At 49.6% G+C, this 27424-nt stretch overlaps 1 protein-coding gene across 1 annotated transcript in view; it reads left to right on the top strand.

Moving 5' to 3' along the window:
- NOC2L (NOC2 like nucleolar associated transcriptional repressor) overlaps positions 1-27248 on the top strand; it is a 49425-nt gene extending 22177 nt beyond the window's left edge. The window contains exons 13-19 of the mRNA XM_054085474.1: positions 2890-3003; positions 3168-3269; positions 7709-7852; positions 13551-13664; positions 19207-19342; positions 24887-25027; positions 26826-27248. Of these exons, the coding sequence (XP_053941449.1) occupies positions 2890-3003; positions 3168-3269; positions 7709-7852; positions 13551-13664; positions 19207-19342; positions 24887-25027; positions 26826-26971 (897 nt within the window). The 3' untranslated portion in view covers positions 26972-27248. The remainder of the gene's footprint in view (positions 1-2889; positions 3004-3167; positions 3270-7708; positions 7853-13550; positions 13665-19206; positions 19343-24886; positions 25028-26825) is intronic.
- The last annotated feature ends 176 nt before the right edge of the window (positions 27249-27424 follow it).

Below are 27424 nucleotides of genomic sequence, written 5' to 3'. Positions count from 1 at the left end.
TGAACACGTGTTCTAGAGGTTATAGAATCATTTGAGGTTGGAAAAGACCTCTAAGATGATAAAGTCCAACCATCCCTTAAGGTGGGAACCTTAACTGTTTTCTGACTGAATACTTCAAGCCAGTTTCTGAACTCTCCTATCGTCAGACTCTGTCGGAGCAGCTTAAGCAGGCTCCCACCCTTCCCTCCGTGAAGTGGGAGGCTGAGAACAGACCTGAGGGGAAGCTGCAGGCAGCCCAGCAAAGCGCTGTATCCCTGCTGTGAGCTGGCCTGGGGCAGCCGGCTTGGAGGTGATCAAAGCAGATGCCAGGAGGCTTTTGCTAGAGCCTCAGAGAAAGAAATGGGGGTGGATGGGCGATGCTGTGGGTATGGAGTTGGTTCTCTGGTTTGCGCTCTGGCATTGCAAACTGTATCTGAGCACACTTCCAACCAGTCACGTGGAAATCGCCTGGGAGCTTGTGATTGCCAAAAATCCTCCTCCTTGCCTGTGTTGCCCTGTCCTCTCCTCTGTCTGCTAGCGGTTATCACTTAAGCCAAATTGTTGGATTTTGATACTTTCTGGCCTTCTAGTCTCTTGTTATCACCTTTCCACCCTGCCACAGGATTCCCAGACATATCCTCTCTTTCAGTCTGGCCTCTGGCTGATCCATTCTGCTCGGTCTGGAGATGGGACCCACGTTGTCCCCTCTTCCCGCACATCCTGACCGACTCCCTAGCACCTCCTGGGAGAGCTTCAGGATCTCTGGTTGCATTTCCCTGCTTGCCTAGCAGCATGTTAGGATCCCACTGAGCCTGGTGCCTTTCTCTTTAATGCGTCTGACCTCAGGGATCAATACTACTGTTTTGGCCAAAGAAATAACCGTGCATAACGAGGTTTATAGTATCGATTCCCTAGGCTGTGGCTCTTTGTTTTCGCAAGCCACCAAGTCCCTCCCTTCCAAGTAACCTGGATTGACAAATAAAATGTAAAAAATCAATAGTCGTCTCCATGCTTTTCTGGCCTGGGGGCATCCGTGTGACCTGAACACCCTTCCCTTTCCTCCTCACCCTCTAGCAATCGCTGTGTTGCATCCCCACCTTGCTGGGCTGGTAGGGGTCTGATGATGAATGTGTTGCTGCTGCATAGAGGGAATAGAAATTATATCCTGCTCAGGAGCGCTGGGGACAGGGAGAGGAAGTGGAGGCTGCTGCTCAGGTGCTCAAAAGTGTGGGTAGGTAGGACATGCTCCTCATCACTCCCCCTCAATGGTCATCATCAAATATGCAAATGATTACCAAATTTTTGGCTGATTTTTTTTTTTTTTTTTAAATGAGATTTTATTGCTTGTGAAGACCTCCCTTGGGGATCTCTTGGAATCTGCCCCAGATCAAGTGTTCTTTGTGGTTCTTACCACCTTTCTCTTGAACTCTGTCCCTAAGAGGCTGGGAGAGGGTGTGTTTCTATTGCTGCTCAGTTTGGAAACCTTTTGCTCCTTCCTATATCACAGCTTCAGAGGAAGAGCAACACAGCACTTAGGCTTATTTGGATCGTGTACTCTATACCTGATGTCTGCCAAGGGCAGCAGGGACACGGCAGATTCTGGCTCTGGCTGATTCCAGAGCTTTCCTGGGTGCCAAAAGTGCGGGAAAGCTAAGAATGGAAATGCTTATTGATTCATTTTACGCTTCCCTCAGTGAAGCTGGGAAACTCCTCCCAGAAAGGAGGGTGTGAGGAAAGGCTTTCGTAGTTCTTAGTCTTGATTAGCTTGTTAAGTTTTAAGGCAATAAAGTCGCTTTTTAATTAAACCCAAACTTGAGATGCCGCCCTGGAGAGTCAGTCACGCAGACGTATGCAAACTTTCTCTCCTTTTTCTCCTTTCTACTATGTCGGCTTCATACCTTCTCTTTTAGAAATACTCCCCTTCCCCAGCCATCAGTATTAAATAAGCTCTGGAAAAACACAAGAGCCAAGGTGCAGGTCTGCCTTTTGATGTTGCAAACTAATCTGCTGGGCATCCAGCTGTCCCCTAGTGCTTGTGCGTGCTCCTCATTTTGATGAGCTGGGTGCATGGTCTCCTTTCAGACTCCAGGATGGGGCCAGTTTTTCTCCATGTCCCTTGCTATAAAATGTGTCCATGGAGAGTAATATGCACTTAATCAAAGGCTGCTTAGTTATAACTGGTACAAGGGACACCAATGGGAAATGTGTTAGAATAGAAACCTTGCCTGGCAAGGGGTGTTTGTGAAGAGGAGTTGCTGTTCTCGCTTCTTCTTAGGACAGTTATTTCAATGATGATAAAAGGGTAATGGATTTGGTGTAAGCAACATTCAGGCTTGCTGTTGAAAAGCTTCTTACCATAGGAAACAACTCCAAAATAGCACGCAAGCTTTGAAGTCCAATATTTCTGACCATTAGAAGCATGGGTCTGAGGAACAAACCTCTACTTTCTTGTGCTGTTGCTTGTGTTGGCTTCCTTTTACCTCGCGTTTTTGTGGCATCTTTCGCACTCAGGTCTCTAATGTGGCAAGCGTGGGTAGTGTTTGCTTCCTAACTGTCTCTTGCTAGGCTATATTTAAGAAAGCTGTGGGACAGTGATCAGAACAGGCAAGCAGGAATGGGGATTTCTGGATCATCTTCTCAGTTCTGCCACCAAAAAATTTCTTTACTGAAAGAGTCTTTGAGCATTGGCTCAGGCTACCCAGGGAAGTAGTGGAGTCCCTGGAGGGGCTCAAAAAGCATGTAGATGTGGCACTTCAGGACACGTTTTAGCAGGCGTGGTAGTTTTGGGTTGCTGGTTCGACTGGATGAGCTTAGAGGTCTTTTCCAACCTTAGTGATTCTGTGATGTTAGTTGGGTCATTTGTTTTCTTTGTGGGGTGATGATCTTCACGTTGAGTTTTTTCTGTTGTAGGTTTTCCAACAAGTGGATTTCAATAAGAAGCCAGGACGTATAAGTGCTAAACCTATAAACTTTGCAGTGATCTTGAAGCTCTCCAGTGCCAACTTGCAGGAGAAGGCCTACCGAGTAAGTGGAACCCCGGCAGCCAAGGGTGCACAGCTTCTCTGTAAACAAGAGAGTTGCCCTAGCAACATGCATTGTGTTCTTGTCCTGTATGGCTGGAGACTCATTTCCCAATCCTGGCACTGTAGTTCCTATCTTTTATCTCTCTTTATGCTTTCTCTACCTAGGATGGGCTCATTGAACAGCTCTATGACCTGATGCTTGAATACGTCCATTGCCAAGCCCACAGCATTGGATTCCCGGAGCTGGTTCTCCCCACAGTCATTCAGGTAAGGTGTAAGACGCTTCTCGGTTGTGCCAAGAACATGCACTGAGCGGAGTAAAGTCGTATAAGATAACAGTGAACTCAAGATGGCCCTCTGGATATGAGGAGAGAGCTGTTTACATCTTCTTAATTATAGCTTTTCTTTGCATTTTGGGGAATTTTTGGGGAGGAACAAAGGCATCACATCTAATTAGGCAGCTGAAGGTAGCTTGAAAGTGGCTGTGGAGTTAACTTCTCTTTTGGGAGCCAAGGTGGTATAGAGGGCTGCATAACTGCTGTAGATGTGTTTTTGTGTAGTGAATGCAGATGAGTTGGCAGTTTGGAGTCCTCTGAATTGCTGTCTTGTCTCGGAGCAGTGCCTGTGCTCTGGGAGCCCATACTTCTTGCCTTACGGCTCCCTCACGTGCTTCCCACAAGATGGCAATGTTCCCTCCTTTCACAGTGCCTCCAGCGACTGGGGCACTTTCTCCGTAATTCCTTCTGTACAAAACTGTTCAGTTCCTGTCTCCATCCCTCTTCCTTGCTGCACCTGACAGCAGAGCTGCAGGATAGTCTCCGTTGCTTTCCACAGTGCAGAGTGTTCTTCCTAGCTGCTTCATGTTTGCGTACTTCGTTGTCCACAATAAAACTGCCTTGTAGTGATGTGTGTGCATTAAAGTGTATCGTGCATAATCCTTCCCTAATTACTAGCTGGGTGGCTTCAATTTCGAATGAGCAGTGACCTCGCTGCTTTGAAGAGTAACATTGCTTGGAGAAAACATGTTGGAACTTGTGTCCCTGCCTTCCTCTCGATATTTTTAACTCATGAGTGGCAGATGTCATACATGTTTGGCAGAGGGTTGCTATTGTATTCTCCATGGGGACATGAACCTCTGTTTGCTTTAGTGTCTGCTGTGAAACCCTGTGTCTGCGTCCCCTGCTGCTAAGATGCCTCTGGTTGACGTGGGAGCAGCGCTGCGGTTGGGACAGGCTGCTTGGGAGGCAAATCTCCCCGTTTCTGCTGTGGAATAGGGTGGCATCTGCCAGGCGCGTGACTCCTGGCTGGGTCCCTGCAGCCTGGCACGGGCCAGAGCCGAGCTGGCAGCAGGCTGCTCTGGCTAATGTGAGCTGACAGGCACTCTCTGTGCTTGGAGAGCAGCTCCCGTGCTTGCTCTTGCTTTGCGTGCTTTTCACTTATCGGCAGCAAACAAAGCCCTTTCCTCTCAGCCAGCAGCTGTTGAGAGCACCGAAGCTGTCTGAGCCGATGTTCTAGCTGGAATGAAAAACGTCTGACAGCCCTCTGGCACCGAGCACCCTGTGGCTTCCAAACACACCCTGGGACCAGTCTGTATTTCTGCAGAGAATTAATGCTATCAGATTCCTATTTGGCTGCCACTAACCACAGCCTCGTGGCGTCTGCTGGGCTGGGGTGCTGAGGTTGGCTTCCCAAAATCGCAGAGTCTTCGGGAAAGCGTGGGGGGGGAGGCTTTTCTCCTGGAACGATTCCAGTTAACTGTAAAAATCCATCTGTCCTGATTCTTCCTCCCTGATGAGCTCACGCTTCTCTCTGTGCCGCGTCGTAGGGGCTGTGTTCCAGCTGGCGAGGGTTGCATTCCTCATCTTCTGGTCAGCGGCTCTGGGAGAAGCTAGGCTGAACTGCCTTCAAACTGAACTTTAAAACCTCTTTTCCTGGAAGGCAGGAAGCACCCGGGCAGATCAAAGGAAAGGAGAGCCTGTAGGGTCAGGGGACGGTTCAGAGGCTTTGTTCTCCCCAGCTGCTGGGTGATCCCATGGCAGTCACTGCCTCCAAGGGCTGGTAAGAGAGCAGAGTCTGTCTGTCTGGATGCTTGGACGAGGCTGCCTCTTCCCACCTCAAGTGCCCTGATGGGCTTCATAGAGCAGAAGTGGGTGGTTAAAGGGAAAAATTGGACAGATATCAATGGCGAAAAACCCTGCAGGCATCGCTAAGGGGTAGGAACTGCTGGGTGGAGGCAGGAGATGGCATGATCTAGGCATGACTTGCAGCTAGACAGAAGGACAGGAGGTGCCGGTTTGCCTTGCCCGCAGCCACTCCTACTCTGTCCTGAGCTGAATATTCCCTCTGCCTTTTTTTTTTTTTTGGGGGGGGTGTGTGTGGATTGGGCTTAATTTGGGATCTCTGCAACACACGTACCCAGCTGCTTCAGGTCATTTATAGTTCCCTGCGTAGCTTACAGGAAGAAGAGCTCGGATTTTGCTGTGGTCTCTGCTGGTATAAACCATTGGTGTTTAAGGCTGGCAGTTCGACAGAATCAGTCCCGCTGATCACAGAGCTTGCTTAGCTAGGAACCAATGTGAGATGTTAACGATGTATGCACACGCGCGTACGTGCATACACTGATTGCTTTTATCGTGGAAATAGTGGAAATGTATGGTTGTTGTGTTTGGCAGAGTGAAAAAAAAGCATACAGGGTCCCTTTCTCTCTCTCTCCTCTGTCTTCTTTTACCTTCTTGGTTGTTCCCTGCCTCTTAACACGGGACTGAGATCTCATTATGTTCCGTTAATATCTGTGGCAGATAGTGGTGGGACTGTGAGGGATTGCAGGGGTAGGAGAGAGGAGGGGCAAAGAAGAAATGAAGCGTACGGCTGCGAGAGCGAACACACGGCACCAAACTGCACAGATAGAGCCTGAGATTTTGCTGGATTTCTGGTGACACTTCTGCAACAGAAGAAAAATGATAATGTATGTGGCAGCGGATGAAATGGATCTGGGGCTGCAGCTGTGGAGATCAAGTGAGATAAATCGAATGACAAATGCCTTTCTCAGTGGAGATAAATATGCAGCACCAATAAAAAAATAACTATTTTAGAAAGGAGGGGTGAGCATAGGACAGACTTCACCAGCAGAAGAATAGTTTTGCTGGTGGTTCCTTTGTACCTGTTTGATGGGCAGTTTGCTTTGTGGAAAGGTGTTTATTTTAACTCGTTTTTCTGAGTTGAGTGTATGATGGCAGGTGGGCATATGCTGGGGAAGAAGGGCCGAGAGAAGCCCCTGCTGCCAGGTAATGGGGGGCATTCTCCGTGTGTGTAGCAGACAGCATATCCTGCAGCCATATACCCATCAGGAGAGAAGAGGTGTGGCTGTCACCTCTTGATTAACATTTAATACCTACCTACTATGCAAGTGAGATCAAGCCCATACATAGCCTTGACAGGAGGGAAACGTCTTCTTCCCTCAGCTCTGTCTTTTGAGGCAGAACATTCCAAGCCATAAGAAGAGAAGGCAGTACTGTGTTTCCTGAGTAGAAACCCTTTATCTCTGTCATGATAGCATCAGCAGGACCCAGCTGAGATGAAGGTTCTGTTGTGGTTAACCATTTGTTTTTGCCTTACTGGATCTCTCTCTCTAAATCAAGTGTCTGTAGTGTGTGTGTGCATGTGTAGATATGGCTCTAGCGCAGAGCTTGGCCTGCAGAATTTGGACAGCACTCCAAATTGTCTTGGGGTTGGTGAAAATTGTTAGCAGTCGGTGTAGTAAACTGGAATTCAAGCCACAAGGCATTCTGGGTGCCTCCATCTCTCTTTCTGTCAGCAAGAGCATTCACTGCTACCTCAGCTCCTACCTAAAAATCTTGAAGGTGTCAAAACATTGCATTGGTGTTGGAGAGTGGTTTGTCCTGGGAGGGGAGATCTTTGGTGGGGAGAAGAGGTTTGCTTGAGGACAAAGCTACTGAGATAAAAAAAAAAACAACACAAAATCATTCTCTGTTTATAATGAAGTCTCATTGTCTGAGAATAAGGGAAGCATGCTTTGGGCACAGAGAGAGGGCAGAAGCACATTCTCGGAGTAGGATGGTCCTTCCCCTTTCAGGCAGCAGCAGGGTTTGTGGTTTCCTGGCAGACTGGATCTTGTCCTGAGGGTTGCACTTAGGGCCTTGGGTCTAAAAGAAAGAATTGTGTAGGGACATGCTGCACAAGCTGTCCGCAGAGAGGGTTATTTTGTAGATTTTTGTGGTGGGTGTCTGGGTTTGCACCCTTGAAGAATCAGTGGTGCCAGTTGGAGTTGGGTTGGTGCAGTCAGACATTAAGCAGACTTGACCCTTTGACTCTGCGGATGCCCATCTGTCTTGACCCACAGCTTTGCGGCTTAGCAGCACCAAGTTTTCCCGCCAAGCTGTGCCAAAGACCTTTACTCCCTGTCCACAGACACTTCAGTCGCTTCTCAAGCTCTGCCTTCAGTCCCAGCTGTCAGTCTCATCCGCAGCCTCTTGTGTTTGCTATTCCCACTCCAATATCCTCCCAGCCCAGGGTGCTGGGAATCCCAGGGCTGACTGTGGGTGACACGTTGGAGTTTGGTACAAACTGAAGGGAACAGGCACCCTATACTCTGTCGCTGGGGTGGGAAATGTTTTTTTTGGTAATGAGATCTGTTTATGGATACTATTACATTGCTTTCGTTCTTCCTCTTCTTTTCTTCCTCCCAGCTAAAATCTTTCCTGAAGGAATGCAAAATTGCCAACTACTGCAAGCCCATCCGGCAGCTCCTGGAGAAACTGCAGGAAAATTCTGCCTACATCGCCAGCAAGCGTCAGAAAGCTACCTTTGGCGTGGCCAGCCGGGAGTCTGTGGTGAGTCTGCTACTTCGATTTGGGCTTCCTGGAAAGACAGTCAGACTCCGGCTGCTGGGGCTGAGCGGTTGGCAGAGGGAGGAGGGACGACGAGATCATGGAAACAGGAGTGTGTGGGGTGGGGCAGATGTTCATAAACAACTGAACTCGGCAGGGCTCTGATGCCATAGTTGGCAAGACTCTGCAGCCGAAAACCTCATGGAAAACATACTCCATAAATTATGCTCTTCTATTATTTATAACACACAAACATGCATGGGAAGTGCCTTGCTTTGCTAGGACATCTCCTTTGCTGGGAATTTTCTTGTTTTTCATCATTCCATTCCAGATACGTAGGTGCCAGTTCATGCCTAAAGTGATAAGGGGATTCTGTTCCTGCTTTGTTGTTTCCTCCTAGTCTGTAGAATGCAGTCTCTCCAGTGTAGAACCAAGCCATCAGCAGACCGGTGTGTTCAGGATCCTGAGGCAAACCTTTCCTCCCACTCTTGGGCCCTTGTGGAGCTGTAGAATCAGGAATGTTACAAGCCTTAAGAACAGTAATCAGGCATCCTGGGCACTGCCGTTGCTTGTCAGGAGAGATGCTGGTGTAGCTTAAGCAATACAGGCTGCTGAGAAAACGCTGAGCACAGTTGACATCTAGAAAAGTTGCTCTGGGTGGCTCACAGGACCTCTGGAGCAGCGGGGTTAAACCTTAGTGATGAGATGAAGAGACGTGACTAAGGTGATGATGGAGACCCCCCTCTTATCTTAGGAAATGCACTGTAGCACAGCTAGACAGCAGTAGATTAGAGGGTGTGTTAGCTGATAGTTGAGCATCTGGCTAACGGGCTGAGAGATGCTGCCTGTCTGCTTGTTTTCCCCTGCTTCAGGAGTCTGCCTGCTCTAAGCCAGGTCCTCCTAGGGATGGCGTTTGCACGTTGTCAGTCCATTGCTTTCAGTGTCCTCGCTTGAAGCTTTCTTTCTTTTGCTTTGCTGCATCCTTCTTCAGGGACATTTTGACCTAAACTCTGAGGTGTTTGAAATCCCCTGTGTAAATGAAGCCAAAGGGAAGGAAACCTCTTTAATGAAGTTTTGTTTCTGTATCCTTTGGGTAGAATATCTTACCTTTGCTTTTGATCCAACACAACAGCAGGTGTGTGTGTGCCTCTGTGTGAGGAAGTACTGGGTTTGATTCTTCCTTGAATGGCAGGAGAGGGGTGAACATCTCTGCATGCGAGGCAGTTGATGGCTCAGCGTCATCTCTCTCTGGCCACATGGAAAATCTGGAGTTCTGCATCATTGAAGGCTTCACCTGTTGGCATGGAGGTGGGCACAGAGCAGAAGTTGCGATGCGGACTGATTGTCTTCAGGCACTGGGATGGAGCCTACAGGAAAATTATCCCTTGAAATCCTGACATATCAATGCCAGGACACAGCAGCGTTATTCTGCGATTAAGGGGTTGGTGGAACTGGGTTTGGAGTGAGCAGTGTTGAGTTCTGTAAGTGCCATTCGAGGTTGGACTGTTTTGCTAAAGGAATTGTACTTCCCGTCTGGAGTGAAGTGGTCGGGGGTTTGGGTTGCACTTTTTGTGGGCAATGCTGTGACCACCCACCCACTCTGCAGAAGTAGAGATTTCAGCCTCCAGGGCTCTCCACAAAACAGATGGGCTGCGGAAGGTCTTTGGCTAAATAAAACAGGGTTTCCAACAACTCTGCCTCTATCTGCTTTTCCCAGCAGCTCTGGCTGAAGTCCCTTGTGTAAGAGCTGAACAATGATTTTAACATCTTGCTGCCTGGTTGACGTTGGTGCTCGTGCTTTCCCAGGGCCATCCAGGAGGCTGAACAGCGTGAATCGGGCAGGCTTGACTCCGGAGGGGCAGTAACAAGCAGCCTGCCAAGAGTAAGGGAGGGTAGTGAAGGGAAGCGGTACCATTTTGCCAGGACTGTTTGGAGACAGCTCTTCTGCTGCTGAAGAGGACAGAGCGACAGTGTTCAGTGCTGCTCAGGGATGATGCCTCATTGTGGTTTTGCATTATAGTGTTGTCCTATGGGAGAAAGAAGCCTTCCTCTTCCTCCTGGGAGCCGAGGAACAGCCCACTGGGTACTTTGGTGAGGTGTAATGGTTCATCTCCTGTACCCGGAGGCAGGCTTTATGCCAAGGTTGCCCTGTGTTTTCCCCCTACTCCTTTTCAAGCAGACAGTGTAGATTCTCAAGAAAGGCCAGAACTCCTGCAGAGACTGGGATTCCCAGAACCATTTGGAGTGTCCTTCAAGGTCTAGGTTGAGTTTGCCAGACGGTCTGTTAAGATATGTGGGGCATTCGCACTTCTCGTGAGCCAGCGCTTCCAGAAAAGGGAAGGCAATGAAAGGGGTGAGGGGATGGGAGGTATTTGCATGTCCCCGTTGCCAGCAAGAGCAATTGAAAGCAAATGCTCTCTGGTATTCGCATCCATGCATTTCTGCCTGCTCCACTGTAGGGAGCAGAGCCTAAATTCTGAGCTAATTCTTCCGTGCAATGTGCTAAAACGTGGCTTTCAGGGAGGAGGGGGGATTCCAGAGAAATAGGCTTAAATTAAAGATTGTGAATGAGATCAAATCTTTATTCCTGAGTAGTGGGCGTGCTTTAGAAAGCTGGGATTTACCTAAGCGTCTGTATGTTACAATTTTGAAGAAAGAACAGTCTGGGGATTGAATTGTGGGAGGAGCATGGTGGTGTAATGTTAATAAGTGACCGCAGAGAGGTCCCTCCTTGCATCCTAGGAACCATGAGACAGAGATAAAGGCACAGATGCGTCTAGCCTGACTTCTTCCACGTTATTCTAAGATTGAGAACTTTACTCTTTTTCACTGTAAGATGCAGGTTAAGGTTTGAGTCAGTGCTTTTTGAGAGTACGGTGCTAATAGGTTACTGTACTAATCGAGGTCTTTGTGAGGGGAGCCAAAAAAAGTGGAGTCTAGAGCTCAAGTTGAATCCAGATGCACGATGTGCTGCTCTGATTTTAGGTTTGTCTGCGCTAGTGTGGGCTCTGGACTGGTAGAGGAATTTGCAGGGGAGGAAAAGAGTGCACCAGCACCCACAGTGTGTGCTGGGCTGCAGTACAGCCCTGTGGCTCCCAGGGAGATCTTTGCTGGGGAACAGCCCAGCAGGCTGTTACGCTTAATGAAATGTGAAGTGAGGGAATGAGATGATGGAAAGCGTTGCCTGATTTCCATGGACTCTCCAGATCTGCATTCATCCCTATCTCATGTTTCAGAGGGGAGGTTTTTCTGGAGGGTGGGCAATGATCTTTGTTATGTTTGTAGAGGTGCTAGCGCTGTGGGCTCCATCCATGCTGGGGTTGCTTGACAGCACAGTGATGCAAAAGCTGTAATAGAAGGAGAATTTCAAACGTTTAGAGGGATTGTGATGGCATCCATTCTCTCAAAATTCCCATTGCGGTGTTCTGAGTAGAAAGATGGGAGTGTTTTTAATGGTCTCTTTTTATCTCTGGATTCCAGCACGCTTTTAAAACCAGAAAAGCTGTATCAGACAGAACAAATAGACTTTTGCCCTCTGTAGGAAGAGTTTGTCAGAAGCTGTCCATACTAAGTAGCATCAACAAACGGCCTGATTACAGCTGGCAGCCCGATACAAGCCTGATCTATAGATGAGGTGACTTTGTTCTCCTCGGGAGTTACTCCTCTTGCCGTAGAGGTGGGTCAGATCGACAGTAAAGCCATGCTGGCTGCTGCAGTTGGCTGTGCATCAGCCGTGCTTCCAGTCAGCCTGCCGGAGGGAGCCCGGAGAACAGGCACGGGCTCCAGCCCCAGGACCGTGTGACACACCATCCCGTGGGGGCTGTGAATCTGGACCCGTGATTACCAGCAAGGGCCTGTTTGACTTGAGACACTATTGCTAGCGCCTGTTGGAGGATGCGTGAATAGATTCCGTGCCATTGGAGCATAGGTGACATAAGCTGGTCGCCATTTAATTGCCAAAGTTCGGCTCCTGGTGCCGGCTGCAGAGACCAGAGATCGTCTCCACTTCCCTCCCAAATCAAGAGCTGGCATAAACTGATGTATTTCGCACTGAGTACTTGCTTATTTCTATGAGCCAGGAGCTCTGCGCCATTATCCATCGCAGAGACCTGCTCTTTCTCTCTTCTTGTTCAAATATTGCTCTTTAAATGCACTTTTTACTGCACTAGGGCTCATGTGCAGCCTGCACACCATAGCCCCCTAGTTTGGGAGGTCGGCTCCTCAGAAACAGTTGATTTGGGATCTGCTGAGGAATATTTGAGCTGCTGCTGTGTTTTCTGCTGTGAGGATGGTCTGGTCTTTTGCCCCCACCTTGGAAGAGGAGCATTGTGTACACACAGCTGCCCATACAAAACTCTGATTTGTTCTCAACCCTCAATTCAGGATGCTCTCTTTGGATCTGTGTGGAGTGTATCTATGTCAACTTTTGTTTCTGTTGCTCATTCCCTTCATGCTTTGCCTGTTATGATTCCTACTCGTATTCTCTGCTTACATTAGATTGACTTCTTACTGCAGGATAATGCAAAGTCTCTGGGCGCTGCGGTAATTCAGTTAACAGGTACAGTCTGTGTGGGTTTTAAGTTAAAAGGGGTGTTGGCAGGTTAAGATGAATGTATTTTTAATACATAACCACCACTAAAATGCCAAATGATTGAAACGTAAAAGAATTTTTAACCAGCTCATTTGGTTCCCACCATTTACAGTGTTTGCACCTCCTTGCTCTCCCTGCTTGGACAGCGGAAACGGGCTCGGCACTTCTTCATGCTCTGCTTTCTCAAGGTTGGGATGAGTCCAAGCCCCTGCTGGGGAATGTGTGTTTCAAAAATAAACACTTGGCTGTAGAACAGGGGGGAAAAGCAATCAGGCGTCTTTGGTGCTTAGATCTTGTAAATGCTTGCATGAGGTTTTTCTGAGCTGAAAATCAAGAACTGAGCAGGTGATCAAATGCATCCATTGAAGGAGCAGGGGATGAGTTTTGTCCTGATAGATCCTCATCTGTCCCTTTGATCTCTACCTTCAAGTTTCAGTGGAAGTAATTTATTTTTTGTTACAGTAGGCTGCATCATCTGACTTGACTTCTGTGTCAGTGTCTTCTCACTAGAGCTAGAGTGGAAGTGCGTGTTCAAGGCCAAGATAGTAATAATGGATCCCAGAAGGTGTTCAGCTGGCTTAGGAGAGCCTGGTGTGAGTTCTTAGCAATTCTGAGAATTGAGCCTTTTCTAGAATGGAGAAATGGAGATCTGGGAACCCACCTTGCATGCCACCATGCTGAGAAAGTTTCATGTCCTTGCATGAGCTAAAGCATCTCATGCACCAGCATATAGATGCTCCTTTATGAGGACCTTACACTGTCCTTCTGTGCCATTGGTATCCTCTCTGTTGGTATTGCAGAAGCAAGCAGTTGCATTGGCCAGCTCAGCTCTCTTTGATCTCCTTGCAGTGCCCTGGTGTTGCTTTACCTGAAGAGAATTGTCAGTCACACCACTCCTGACTCAGTAGTTGCTTAAATGATTGTGCCTGAATTCACATTTAGTCCTGCTTGTGTTCTCAGTCATGGTTGCCAATTTCTTAACTGGAAGCTGGGAAGAGGTGGTTTGGGAAAGGGTTTTAACCTCTGCTTTTGACTCCCTGCGTTTGCCAAAGCTGTATTGGAAAACTGCTTTGAAACCCTTTCTTTAATTTGCATCCTTTCTTTCCACAGGAACAATGGGAGAAGCAGGTCAAAGAGGAGGGGACGCCTCTGACCAAGTACTATGCTCAATGGAAGAAGCTCAGGGAGAAGGAGATACAACTGGAAATCAGCGGCAAAGAAAGAGTAAGAATGAAACGTCCAACTTACTGGGCATCGTATGTGCCATGGGAAGATGGGAGCCATGTCCTGGCAGTGGGATAGTGGCTGGTCAAAGCCAGATCTGCTGGTGGGAGCTGAAATGGGCTTAAGCTGGGAATCCTTGGAAAGAGCACAAGTGTGGCAGCACAGCAGCCTAGGCGATGTCTTCAGCTCCCTCTGCATTTGTCTTACTGGGATCTCTAGGAGTGACAGCTGTGTCCTCTGCCTGGAGCCCAAGTTAATAGAAAATGGGTGAAGTAGGACTAGGGTAAATTTCCCTCTGTCCAGGTTTAGGCAAGCTGTTCAAGACCCATTGGTATAGCAGCCATTGTAATTCAAGGCTGGGAAGCTGAAGACAGTGGTGACAGAGTAGTTGTGAGTGCAACTAGGACAATAATCTTGTGGTGGATGTTACATTTGGAACAAACATGATGTAGTCTTTAAGTTCGGACTGTACACACAGATTTGGTTCTGTGTTCCCATCCCCATATTCATGGGCCCTCTCACATTGCTTTAGGTGATTTGCATCAATTCATAGAATCATGGAATGGTTTGGGTTGGAAGGGACTTTAAAACCCACCTAGTTCCACCCCCTGCCATGGGCAGGGACACCTCCCACTGGCTCAGGGGCTCCAAGCCCCATCCAACCTGGCCTTGAACCCCTCCAGGGATGGGGCAGCCACCACTGCTCTGGGCAACCTGGGCCAGGGCCTCACCACCCTCACAGCAAAACATTTCTTCTGGAGATCTCATCTGAATCTCCTCTCTTTCAGCTCAGAACCATTTCCCCTCATCCTATCCCTGCACTCCCTGATCCAGAGCCCCTCCCCAGCTTTCCTGGAGCCCCTTTCAGTACTGGAAGCTGCTTTAAGGTCTTCCTGGACATTTTTGCAGGTTGTGTTGCTTTCTTGATAGTAAAACAGAATGGAGTGAGCTTGTGGAGGCCCTTTGCTCTTTCTCCAGCTCTCCAGACAGGATTGCTATGATAAAACCTGACTTTGCAAGAAAGCAGGGAAGGGAAAATGCTCTTCTTAGCAAAGGAAATATCAGAGATGAGTTCTGTTTTACATTTTCTTATTTCACTCTTGAGGTGGGAATTGCTGTGGGGACAGAAGTGCTCGTTCTGGCATTTCCCACCTCTCCTGCCCAAGGGCAGCCTCCTTGCCCAACGCCTGGCACTGCAGGATGCGGAAGGTGGGGGTGGGAGCTTGCTTGCATTAGGACCCTAAAGGAAAGCGGTCTCGATGCTAATGCAATGAAAGTGGCTGAGCTAGGCTCTTGGCCAGGGAGGAGGAAATAGATATAATTGGTTTCTCCAGCGTATGGTGGGGAACAATTAAAATAATCGATGGGCCATGAGGATGGTTGGCTCTGAGCCAAGTCCCAGAGCGTGGCAGAAGACCTGGGAGATCCTAGAAATGCTCGCTATCGTATACCCCCCTGAGATAAGGACAGGACGCTGAAATTCCCTGGGGCAGCCAAAAAGCACACTGCGTAAACCCAGCAGGAGAATGTGGCCTTTACAGAAAGGAAACTGGGGAGAGGGAGCTAAGGAGCAGAAAGAAGATGGCTGTGAGTGGTGCTCATCTTTGGCCCAAAACTGGCCTTGCTGGCGTGAACTGAGGCTTTCTCATACTGAAGCAGCTCTCACAAGGGCAGAGGAGATCAGACAAGCCCTTCTGTCATGTTAAAGGGAAGGGGGGACCTTCTTGGGGTGGCCAGGACCAGCTGAGGTGGAGACTTCCCTTTGAGAGGGATTGCTTTCCTCTAGCAAGGCTCTAGAGGACAACTTCTGAAACCAGGGGAAGTCCAAAGGGCAGCGGCTGGGACTTGGGGAAAGGGAGCTGAACAGATAAACCGGAGAGAGGCAGACTGTGGAGTTAGCTTTCCGGAAGGCCTGTGGCTGCCTGGCATCTTTGCTTGGTGAATGGGGCTGTTGTCTTTCTCGGTGGGGACTGCGAGCTTAATGATGCAGCATTGTGAGCCCCAGCAGGAGAGTGAACACCATGAGGCCCATTAGGGCTGGGAAAATCCATGTCCCATTAGCAGCCATTGGGGGGAAGAAATAGTAACGGAAAAAATCAGCCTAGCTCTCAGCTGCTATGAGCTGCAGCTTGCCTTATATAACAATGCTGACCCCGTCTGCCCATTCCATTTGCTTTTCCCAATGGCTTTTAATGGGATGTAGACTAATAGGCTTCGTGAGACTCAGTAGATAGTAACCCTCTAGCTGGGGATTGAAAGACTGGCCCCCAAATTACCTAATTACTGCTCCTGTGTGATGAAGACAGGCTGTATCTGGGAGCTGCGGCTCAGTACAAGTCTCATTCCTTTGCTTTGTGATCACTCCGCAGGTAGTAGGGCTTTCTGGTGCCTTTATTTTGAGGCGCCCATCTTGAAGGCACTCCTGTGGAGTCTCAGGAAGTCGGAGGTAGCACAGCTCAGCGTGATGCAACACCAGGTCTTTTTTAATGTGCTCAGGTTGAGTTCAGCCAGTACTGATGCCACCCAGAACTGTTGGCTGCCTTTCGAAATGGGACTTTTCCTAGGCGATATGAAAATACAAAGTCGTTCCAACTCTGCTCCCTGCTCTATGCGCCCTGCTCAGGATACTGGAGAAATATTCCAGTGTTGAGATAAGTCTCGCTCTTTTGGTCACTTTATTGGAGAAGTTTGGAGAATTGGAGAATACTATTCCACATCATGTACATGAGATAATTTTTACTCCATTTCTACTCTGAACCCGCTAAGTGAAGTGTTCCGTGGAAACATCCCATGCTCAGGATGCGTTAGGAGGGAGAATAAGACCTTGGATGATTTTTGCATTTCAGTTACTGCTGCTGAGGAGTAAGAGTAACCAGGATTGTGGAGAACAGGGACTTGGTCAGTTGATGCAGCAATTGTTTGTCGTCAAAATTGGATTTCTGGTTCTGTTGTGACACTTTCCACCTCAACTATTTCCTGGTCAGGCAGTGCCAGACTCCTGTTTAACTGCTGCTGTTGCTGAAGAGCAGTAGCTACTGGTGCTGCCCGGCAGGGACTCTGCAGGTAAGCATGGCTTTTGGTACACAAGAGAGTGCAAAGATGCTGCCTGCGACTGGGAGACTGTCAGAGCTGGCTCAGTGTGCCACGGGGTTCATTTCCTGGTACCTGATGGAGTGACCATCTCTGGGACACGAGAGGTCTTAACTCAAATGGAGCTACTGTCGGAGAACGTGGTGGTCCAGGTCTTGGGCTGCAGGGCGTGCTGGTGCTTCTCCCGAGGCTGGAATGCTGGCAACGTGACGTGCGTGAAGCACTTGCAGAGGCAAGGGATGTATAAACTGAAAGGGATCAGATACAGGAACTGTGTCGGTGATCACAGCCTAATGCTGGCTTAGAAGCATCGCTGCTGATGTATTTTAGCTTCTGAGACCTTTGTGCTTTTATTTCTGGAGCCTCTCATTCTGTCAGTGTTTCTGAAGCACCTCCCTCTGCCTTCCTACCCTCCATACAGTTATTTGCCAGAACAGAGGAGAGGAGTGAAGCATGAGCCCATCTTCTTCAGGATTAGTAGGAGCAAAGGAAAATGTTTTCACCGTAGCTGTTCCCCTGCCCCACGATGGAGCTTGCGGGAGCATAACCACCCTAGCAGAGGGGATGGATTCAGTATGTCAGTAGGTCAACTGAGGGCAGCCGCTTGGCAGTCACTCTGGATTGCTGCTCTTGCTGCATTTTGCTTCCCAAGCCTGTCCTCTGGCATGCAACCACTGCTGTTTGGAAAGCCAGTCAGGTCCTGCTTCCTTCAGGAGTCTTCCCAGCACAGAGACAGCCCAGCAGGTCTTTGCAGGGCCAGTGGAAGGAGAGGCATCTCAGTGAGCAAGTGGGAAGACGATTTAAAATTAGGACCCTGCAGATGGGGGTTGGTGGTTTGCTCCCCTCTCTGGCCAGCTCCTGACTTTCTCTCCCAGTGCTGCAGGTTATCGCTTAGCTCCCAGAACAAGTATTGCCCAACTGGGGACCATAACCATGAAACGGGCTGGGAGAAATGACTGGAGTTAGCTGCAGGAGCAAATGTGCATCTCCACGTCTCTCTCATTGTCTCTCCCTCCCTCATCTGCCCCCTCTCACTCTTTTTCTCTCTCTGCTGAGAGCTGCCTTTCTGTACAAGCTGTGCTTTGCTTCTCTTCCCACTGGGGGAAGCTCACAGGAGGGCTGAAGTGGATGTGGTCAGAAAGGAGTGTCTTGTGGGGTGGTCTGACGGGTGGGAGAGAGCAAATGAGTTATTACTCGCAGGGCGAATGTTTCCAAGCAAGCTAATGTGTGCTAATGCATGAGTGCTTCCCAGGAGGTGTGCAGCCAGGCACTGGCAGCGGGCAGCTGATGTTCAGTGAGCACTTGGGATTTAATTTGCATTCTGATTATCTTTGCCCTGCTGGCCTGAGCCCTTGCAAGTAAATCCTCCCCCTAATCCCCCTTCGGAGAGGTGTAAAGAGCAGCGAGGTGGTGTCAATTGCAAGTACTTAATGGCATTGATATTGGCTGTCTGCAGCAGCCAGGCTCTTGGCCCATTGATTTGTGTAAGAGCTAGAAGGGGAAGCCATGGTACAGACAGACCTTAAGCACCTTCAGAGAATCATAAAATGGTTTGGCTTGGAAGGGACTTTAAAGCCCACCCAGTTCCACCCCCTGCCATGGACAGGGACACCCCCCACTGGATCAGGGGCTCCGAGCCCCATCCATCTGGCCTTGAACACCCCCAGGGTTGGACAGACACCAGTGCTCTGGGCAGCCTGGGCCAGGGCCTCCCCACCCTCATTTCTTCCTAAGATCTCATCTCAATCTCCTCTCAGCTTAAAACCGTTCCCTCTGGTCCTGACCAAGAGCTCCTCCCCAGCTTTCCTGCAGCCCCTTTAGGTCCTGGAAGCGGCTCTGTCTCCCTGGAGTCTTCTCTCCTCCAGGCTGAACAACCCCAACTCTCTCAGCCTGTCCTCATAGCAGAGGTGCTCCAGCCCTCAGATCACCTTCATGGCCTCCTCTCACCTTGCTCTTCAGCACCTCACTGTTAAACTGTGCTGAAGTCTGCAGCCAAAGAGATGGAGCCTTTGCTGTAGCTGTCACAGTTTTTGGCATTGAAGGAAAATTGCTACCTCGGAGATGACCAGCGCAGCCTGGCTTGATTGCACTTGGCTGTCCAAGCTCACAGGACCTGCATGGCTTTCAGTCCAGATGTCTAGTACAGCCAGCTTGTCGTGGACATCTTGCATTTTGATCCATGCTAAGGTATCAGCAGTAGATGGCCTATTAGCAAAAGTAGTTTATTAGGTAACGATCAATAGAGCAGTGGTGCTTTGCATGTATCATTCACCTTCCTAACAGACTCTCAAATCTGTTGCTCCCCCAGTTGGCAGCAGGCAGACCCAACTGTTCTTGGCAGGGTGGCTTACATATACTGGACAAAGCCAATTTCCTGTGTTTAAGCTCAGCATTTATGTTTAAAAGTACAAATTAAAGTTGTTCTTACTGTTGGTTTTGCTTTTTTCCCCAGCTTGAAGATTTGAACTTCCCAGAAATTAAGCGTAAGAAGCAACAGGAAAACAAGGAGGAAGATAAGAAGGAATTCAAGGACCTCTTTGAGCTGAACAGTGACTCAGACGAGGAGGATGCTGGATTCTCTATAAAAGGTATGGAGATGGGGCTGGGCAAGGCATCTCCTTGTCCAGAATCCTGTGTGATGTGGTTCAGTACATCCCTGAACACAATCCCCTCCTGCCTTGAGAGGGATGGATGCTAACCACGTTTGGTTCAAAAGATAAACTGGTGGGGAGAGAGAGCACAGGGTGATGATGCCTTTGCTGTAGCTTTTTAAAGTGACAGAAGGTGATTAGAAGGCCTTTATCGTTCTCTCCCTCTCGTACTGTGTCAATCCAGCTCATTTTAAAGCCTGGTTTGATCTTTTTCTGCATGTGACCCTTCTCTCTTCTCCCCTTAGCACCTTTTGTTTGCAACAGACATTGACCTCAGCATGATAGCCCAAGAACGAAGGGGAGGCTTGGCTGAACACAGACCCTGCTTTCAAAGACTTCCCAGTAGCAGCCATGGCTTATATTGTAATTCTTGAAGAGTGAGTCATCCTTCCTGTGCTCATAATTTGCGCAGGTTCTGGGCTGAAGTCTCATCTTAGAGAATACAAAAGTGCTTGCTCTCTTTTTGCACTGAAAGCGGTGGTGCAGAAATCCATGTTTTGTTTCCGCATCTCTTAAAAAGGAATATGAGTGTTGTAGCTATTGTAGGGGCTGGCTCCTAGAACAAGGATCTTTGATCCAAGAATGGTTATCTTCTCTTTGCGTGCATTTGAGATTTATTTATTTTATAGTGACTGATGGTGCAAGTATTCTTGACAAGCCAAGATAGCGTAGAGCCAGCCTCCAGAGAAGGTGGAGTGATGTCAGTCTCTGGCTGTCACCACGAGGGGGCCACAGTAAATTGTGGAACTTGCCTGAGATGTTCACCACATGGTTTGAGGAAACACTTAGATGTTCTTTTTGTGATTTGGAATGTTTGGGATATCACAGATTCTCAGAATGCATTGTAGGGCAGCTTGCAGGAATGCAGAATTTTCTTGTTTGGAGATTTAATCTACAAATGAAGTCCCTGTCTGTTGTGCGTGTAGTACAGTGTGAGGATAAATCTTGAGACCTACCATAGAACCAGGGAGCATTGTCTCCCTCACAGACATTTGTAGCACAGGAGGATGAAGAGGTTGGAAAGCTCTGGTTTGATAGCTCAGGGTTGAAGCCAGTGGAGTTTTGCAGGTGATCTGGCAAAGAGTGGGAGGAAAGCAAAAGTGAGCACATATAACGCATCGAGGCACTGGAAGGCCCTGAAGGCAGCTTCCATCTCAAGGAGCCACCATGGTCAGCCCCACTGTGGATCCCAAGGCACTGGGTGAAGACAGTGGAGCACTGGGGCTATGCTGTGGCATCGGGTGAAGTCCTCTCCAGACAGTGATGTGACTCCATGGTTGAGAGGGGACAGGGAACAAGAAGGCTGGGAAAAGTGCCTGTGTCTTGGGAAATGCATAGAATGAGCTCTTGTTCTTACTCTGTATAGGGTGAGAGATGTTCCCAGCCATGCTATGCGTTCAGTGAGTGTCAGCCCTGGCTGCACATGGAAAGTCGGAGAGGCCAGTGCTTCAGTTTGCTGCAGTTCTGTCTTTGTGGCCAGATGCAAGGGGATTTAGGAGGACCTGCAGCTGCTATGAACTTGTGTATTCACTTCTTTACTTGTGAGGTTTGAAGATGAGAGAGTCTGGGACAGTGGAAGGGCTTTGGTTCATCTTGAATCACCCTCAAACTACTTCCAAAAGAGACATGGTGAGCAGCTGCTGGCAGAAATCTAGACAGGAAGGTAAGACTGCCCTGGATGGATCTTCTGGGAGAGGAAAGCAAGAAATAGAGCTGGAAAACCAGAAATATAGCTGAGAATGCCCAGTGATGCTGAACTGCTTGAAAAGTGACAGGGAGAGTCCTGATCCAAGACGGGCTGGGTCTGTGAAAGTGGCTGTGCCTCTGGTGTGTGAGATCAGCCCTTCTGATGCAACACTACTTCCAGGCATGGGCAGGAAGAGATGGGGCTGGTGGGCTATGCCCTCCTTGCTCTGGGAATGGGAGCTGGGGCATGGTTTGGGAATGCCAAAGCTGATGTAGGGAAAGAATAGGAGGCTCACTGGCAAGTTCAACCATACCCAGAGATGGCCAGTTGGTAACGGCACACCAAACTCTGAAAGAGGTCAAAACTTTTCTGAGTTCTTACTGAAAAGAACCAGTTCTAGGTTCCTGGGGGATATGTAGGTTTGCAAAGAAGGCAGAGGGGTGGGAGGGACTTCGGGAAAGGAAGGAATTCCCTGCCAGAAAAGTCCTACCTAAATAGTTGGAGTGGTCTGTTGCTGTAACTCATCCTGTTTGGCAGCCCCGTGGGTTAAATCTGTGAGGATGGTTTCCCTGGTCCAAAAAACCTCCCTTCCCCTGATGATTACTACATGAAAGTCTGGATTTTGGAATGTGTTGTTGGTGCAGCATCCTTGTGGCTTCCTGGTGGGACGTTGGGTATGGAGGCGTAGTGAGAAAGGCTCCCATCTCTCACCAGCCACAGCATTTGGTTTGGCAGAAGCTCCCCTGTGTTGACAGGACGTTCTTCTTCCGATTAGTAGTTGTTTTGGCCTGTTAGATCCCAGACCAAATTCACAAGAGTGGAAAATTGCCTGCTGAAAGCCAGGAAGTCATCATTTTTCTGTTACTTAGCTGCTGTTTGAAGCCTCCTTCACCTTTTCTTTAGATCTAAATGAAGTATTATATTGGTGAAATGCTGATTTCAGTTCCCACTGTCCCTAATCTCCCTGGAAGAGAGTGGGCCTGGAGAGCAGATAGAGTTCTTGGGTTGACCATCACTAGCTGAAACATATTGCTCATTAACTTCTACCTCAAAGACCTTTGTGTTGAGCAGAGCGGGCTCTGAAGAAGTCATTCCTGTTCCTGGCAGGGAGTGAATGGCACATTTTTCCCAAACTGAGGGGTAATAATCGAGGTGGGAGAGGTAGTTGAGACAGGACTTTTGAGTTCATGTGTCCAGGGTCCCAGCATAACGGCACTTCTTAGATAATGCTGCCTGTTCTTATTTCTGATTGCTTTGTCTTGGTCTGGACCTGGCTGCGGTGCAGCCACACCGAGGCATTAATGGTAAGCAGTGTTTTGATGTTTGCAGCACAGGAAAAAGATGGGAAGTGATGAATATCCAATTGTTTCCTAATATTGTGGATCTGAGGGGAGATTCCCCCTCCTTTTGCCTTGTGTAGGTGGAGTTGAAAGCTCCCTTCAGCAGGATTGCGCTCCCCTGGCATGAAAGGTGGTCAATGTAAACAGTTCCATCACATCGGTTCAGGCTGCCCTCTGGGACGGAGAAACAATTTGACAGGCAGGAGAGACTCCCTTGCTTGGGTCTCTGCAAAGAGGGGAGAGAAACAAGTTGGCCCGATTTCTGGAACCTCTGAGGAGACAAGGGTAGAAAGAACCAGGAGATGAGAGTGGATTTGCTCAGTCGTAGTGTGGGGGTAGGGAAGTTCATGCATTCTTCTCATTTACCAGCTGACAGATCTCCGGGAGGAAAGGCGGCTGCTCCTGGAAATTATTAATAGCTTAGAAAGAGGTGCTGGGCTGCCTCGTCATGAGGCAATTAAAGGCGAGAAGGGAGTGTGGCTGCAGCGTCTCTGCGGGCCCGGCTGTAATGAGTGATCTGTCCACATTAGGTGTTGGTGTGCCTCTAATGAACTTGAACAGGTTTCTTCATTTATCCCTCACGTAATCATATTACATCAATTTAATGCCAGACTGGTGGGGGCCGGGGGTGTGGAAGGAGAGGTCAGACATTTTCATTTCCGAGCAGAATAATCGTAGCCCTTCTCAGCAGCAGAATTCCTGCTGTGGGTTGTCAGCTTGAGGCTCTAGAGGCAGAGGGAGGAGGAAGAGGGGAGAAGCACTCATTATCCCTGAGCATTTTCTTCTGAACTCTCGCTGATGCACTTGTGCCTCAGGAGATGGAAGCTTGAGTTCTGCGTGAAGGTTGGATGGGGTCCCCTCTGTGTGTCCATCAGTGGAAGAGGACACAGAGGCTGAGCTTAGAGGTGAGGAACAAGAGGTTGGAGAAGCAGGAGGGTGGAGAAGTTCAGTAAATTCCTCTTAGCAGCCTGCTGCCTGTGTCATAGAATTATAGAACAGTTTGGGTTGGAAGGGACCTTAAAGCCCACCCAGTTCCAACCCCCCTGGACAGGGACACCTCACACTGGATCAGACTGCCCAAGGCCCATCCAGCCTGGCCTTGAACACCTCCAGGGATGGGGCAGCACACAACACTCCAGAGTCCAGTGTCATAGGAATGACCCGAGGGCCACATGCCCAATTTCTGCCCACAGTTGCTTTCTCTGCACGTTCTCGGATGAGCTGGTGGCTGGATCTGTCAGTGTTTTGACTATCATTGCCTGATGGATGAGAGCGTGCCCCTCTCGGTTGTTGCCCGTCCGTACGATGTGGTGCCGTGAACAGCGCCACAATCCATCTTCTGCGGAGCGGGTGCTCTCCGCACGGCTGCAGGCACCTGAGAGCGCTCTGTCGGTGAGATGTGGCTTCCGATCCCTCAGGGGGCAATTGCACAGAGGCTGCGTGCTGGCAGAGCTGACACATGGGTGAAAACAGAGCAAGCAGGGTGATGACGGGGAGCTGGGAACGCGAGCAGCCAGCTTATTAATGGCTCTGTATCCAGTTCAGTGCGTAACAGAGGTCAGCTGCTGAGGAGGGAGCAAAAAATAGGTGCCACAGTGGGGCCCAAGAATGTGAGAAAGATGCACGGGCTGTTTGCAAGCAGAGTCTGCAGTGTGAGTAAGTAGCTTCTTCAGTAGTTTTGTAAGCAAGGAAGGGCAACCTGCAGCGCTGAGCTGAGCTTAGCTCAGGGGTGGTGGCTGAAAGGGGGCGAGAAGCAGCTGGGTCTTCTGCTCGCTCTGTGCAGAATTTATGTTCTGTCATTGAAATACCTTAATGCTTCCTCTCCGGCTGCCTTGGCCCGGCCTGGCCAGCTGCAGAGAGAATTAGCAGCTCTCTCTGCCCCTTTTTGTTGTGACTAAAGGGAATAAAGGTAGGAGAGGTTTACAAGGATGCCCTGAACCAGTCTACCCCTGTTTTCAGTGGAGCATGGAGGAGTGGAGGTGGGAATACGCAGGCACTGTTTCTCAGCAGAACCAGCCCTTCTTTGATCCCTCTTTGTGATTTATTCCTTTTACATCTCCTCTTGTAGGCCCATTTCTTCTTACTGTGCTCTTCTGTCCACCTTCCTCTTCTAGCTTTCGTGTGTCTCTGTGCGGGGCAGTCAGGTATCTTGATGGATGCTTGGTGCTGCACCAGTGATGCTCCATAAATCCCAGGTAGCAGCAAATCCTGGGCTTTAGCAGTAAAACTCTGCGATGGGCTTCCAAGATGATTTCTCTGACCACTAGCAGGTGCCTCTGAAATGAAACATGTCCTTGTCTGGGCCACAGGGCTGTTTTGCCATCCGTGTGTGTGTGCTGCGCTCCTGAGGGTGGCTGGTGGGGTGGTGGCACTTTACCCCTTCCAAACACCACCTGCAGGGATGCTCGCATGCTGCGCTTTGTGCTTCCATTTACATAGTGAAAATACTTGCAGGTAAAGCCAAAGCCAAGCAGGCATCAGATGACAGTTCGGAGGCAAGCAGCAAGGAATACGGTGAGGATGACGATGATGATGAAGGAGTTTATGAAATCGAGGAGGATGAAGAAGAATTGGAAGAAGGCAGTGACTCAGATGGTAAGTAGTGCCGGTGGGCAAAGGGAGAGGGATGGAGCTGGTACCTGGAGGTTCCTTTGCATTCTGGGAGCTCCCCTAGAGAAAAACTATCTCCTCTTTCCTTGCTGTGCTGCTGTTCTAGGCTGAGGGTGTCAGGAGGGACTTTTACATACACACACACCCCCCCTGGACAAGGACACCTGGCAGTTTGGAGTTTATCCTGAGAAGAGAGCGAAGGGGTTAAGATCTTTGCAAGCCTTGCTCTAACAAGGCTCCAGTCTCTTTCATCTCTTTTCAGGGGCCTCCTGCAGAGAGGCTCAAACAAACTCTTGAAGCGCAGCCCACCCCAGCAGGGCTCAGAAACCTTGCTTCAAGGCTCTCCACAGGTTACACATGCATCGGGGTGTGGAGGGTGGCTGCACTCTTCATCCGAGCGCTGCCTAGGCTGTGGGGTGCTGCTCAGGGGTAACCCTTTAGCTGCTGCTTCTCAACAGGACAGGACTAGTAGGTGATCCTCCCCAAGCCCTGCATTCGTCTGGGGTCTCTGCACTGACACAGTACGAGTACAGGCTCTGCTTGAAGCACTGGCTTCGCTCTGGGCTCGGTCCTGATCACTTTTACTGCTTAGTGGCTGCTCACTGGGAATCGGTAGGAGCGGTTAGGTGTCAGCGTGAGAGGCTAGAGGAATGGCTGTCAAAACGGCTGCTGAGAACCCACCAGCTGTGTCCCCAGGGCTGCACTAGATGCCAAAGCAGGCTTTGTTGCAGCTGAGGAGAGAGCATCTTCCCCGTCCGTCCCTTGCACTGAGCCGCAGCCAGCTATAGAGCCTGCTCAGCACCCAGCAGTGCAGCTCGCTGCGCTCAGCTCGGTCTCGCCTCTGCCTGCCAAGTCGCGCTGTAGCCCAGCAGACGGAAGCGGGGCTGCCAGGGGCTCTGGCTGCTAGTGGTGCTCCTTTGCCGGTGTTTGTGTGCCACTTGCTGAGGCTTTTGTGTTAGCGTGCCAAGCCTCTGGTCCTCAGCATGCCAGGGTGGGATGTGCGGTTGTGAGGAACGGCCACAAAAGCTCCTGTGTGCTGCTCCCTTTTACTCGTTTGGGGAGCAGGAAGGGGGAAATAGTCCAAGTGAGAGCGAAATCCGACTGATTTAGCATGGCAGATGGCTGTGGCTTGGCATGCATACACGAACCTTGGCGCCGAGAATAGATGGGTGTTTGATGCGTGTTCTGACAATTCTGCAAAGGATAAAGAGGGAGCGTTTTCCTCTTTGCATACTGGAGTAGCTGAAGGAAAAGCACCTTTCCTTGGTGTCTGGGGGAGCAGGAACTCTGCTTCTCCCTTCCTTCACCCCTAATGGCAGCTTCCTTTGCTTTTGGCCTGTAGGAGCACAGCGTAGATCCATCCAGGTCTCACACGTGCTCTGTGCTGTTAAAATATCTGCAAATGGGAGAGCTTGGGGCTGTTTTTTGTGTGTGGGAGTCTTGCCGTTACCTCTGACAGCTCCTTTCTGTCAGCTCTTAATGCCCAGCCTGACATCTCTAGTGGGGACGCCTGCTCTGAGGGCTGAAGGCTTGGAGGCACCGCCTGTCTCCTGCCCCCAGCCCTTATTTTGCATTTCAGCCTCAGGCACAACAGTCAGTCAGGGCTCCTCTGCTCATGCCGTAAGGAGCTCCCTGCAGTGCTCTCCTGCCGCTATCTGGGAGCTGCAGTGGCGCCAATAAATTAATGAGTGTCTGGGATTAATTAGCAATGAGTTGCCTCGACTCGCCTCACTCTCCCTCTCGTTAAAGAAGAATTTACACCTCTCACTCTTTCCACCCGCAGAGGAAGGCAAGGAAGCTGCTCAGGTTTCCCAGGGGTCACAGAAGAAGAAGAGCTGCCCTCGTGGGATGTCACACTCCGACCTTGAACAGCTGGCCCAAGGAGACGAGGACATTGTGGAGGACCTGAATGTCTCTGATGATGACTGAGCACCCTCACAGCCACCCGCTCTGAGCTTATCCCTTACGGGATTGCCCACCCTTTGGCACCTGTAGCTGGTTCTCGGCAGTGGTAAGAGCTGGGGAGCGTGGTGGGTGGGAGGCCATCCCAGGTGCCACCTAAGACCTTCTCAGTGACACAGCGGGGACGCTACTTGGACTTGCAAGCTTTTTCTACCAGTTGTTTTTGGTTAACAATAAAACTGTGGTCACATCAAAGCCAGTCAAACTGCTCGGCACAGGTAATAAAGAGCCCTCATTAAAATCTGCGTAGGGTACTGTTTCAGCTCCTGCTGGAGTGTTAGTGGACCAAGGGGAAGGATGAGGTCCTCCTGGCTCTTCAGCCAACTCAGCCACCCACGTGGCCCCAGATTTTGCTCTGGGGCCTTCACCAAACCCTCCTTTTTGCCAAGAAATACAGATTATACATAGAGTTTTCAGCGC

This window comes from Cuculus canorus, chromosome 21, assembly GCF_017976375.1.
Source record: "Cuculus canorus isolate bCucCan1 chromosome 21, bCucCan1.pri, whole genome shotgun sequence".
Classification (NCBI taxonomy): domain Eukaryota; kingdom Metazoa; phylum Chordata; class Aves; order Cuculiformes; family Cuculidae; genus Cuculus; species Cuculus canorus.
This window is presented reverse-complemented; position numbering and strand designations above follow the sequence as displayed.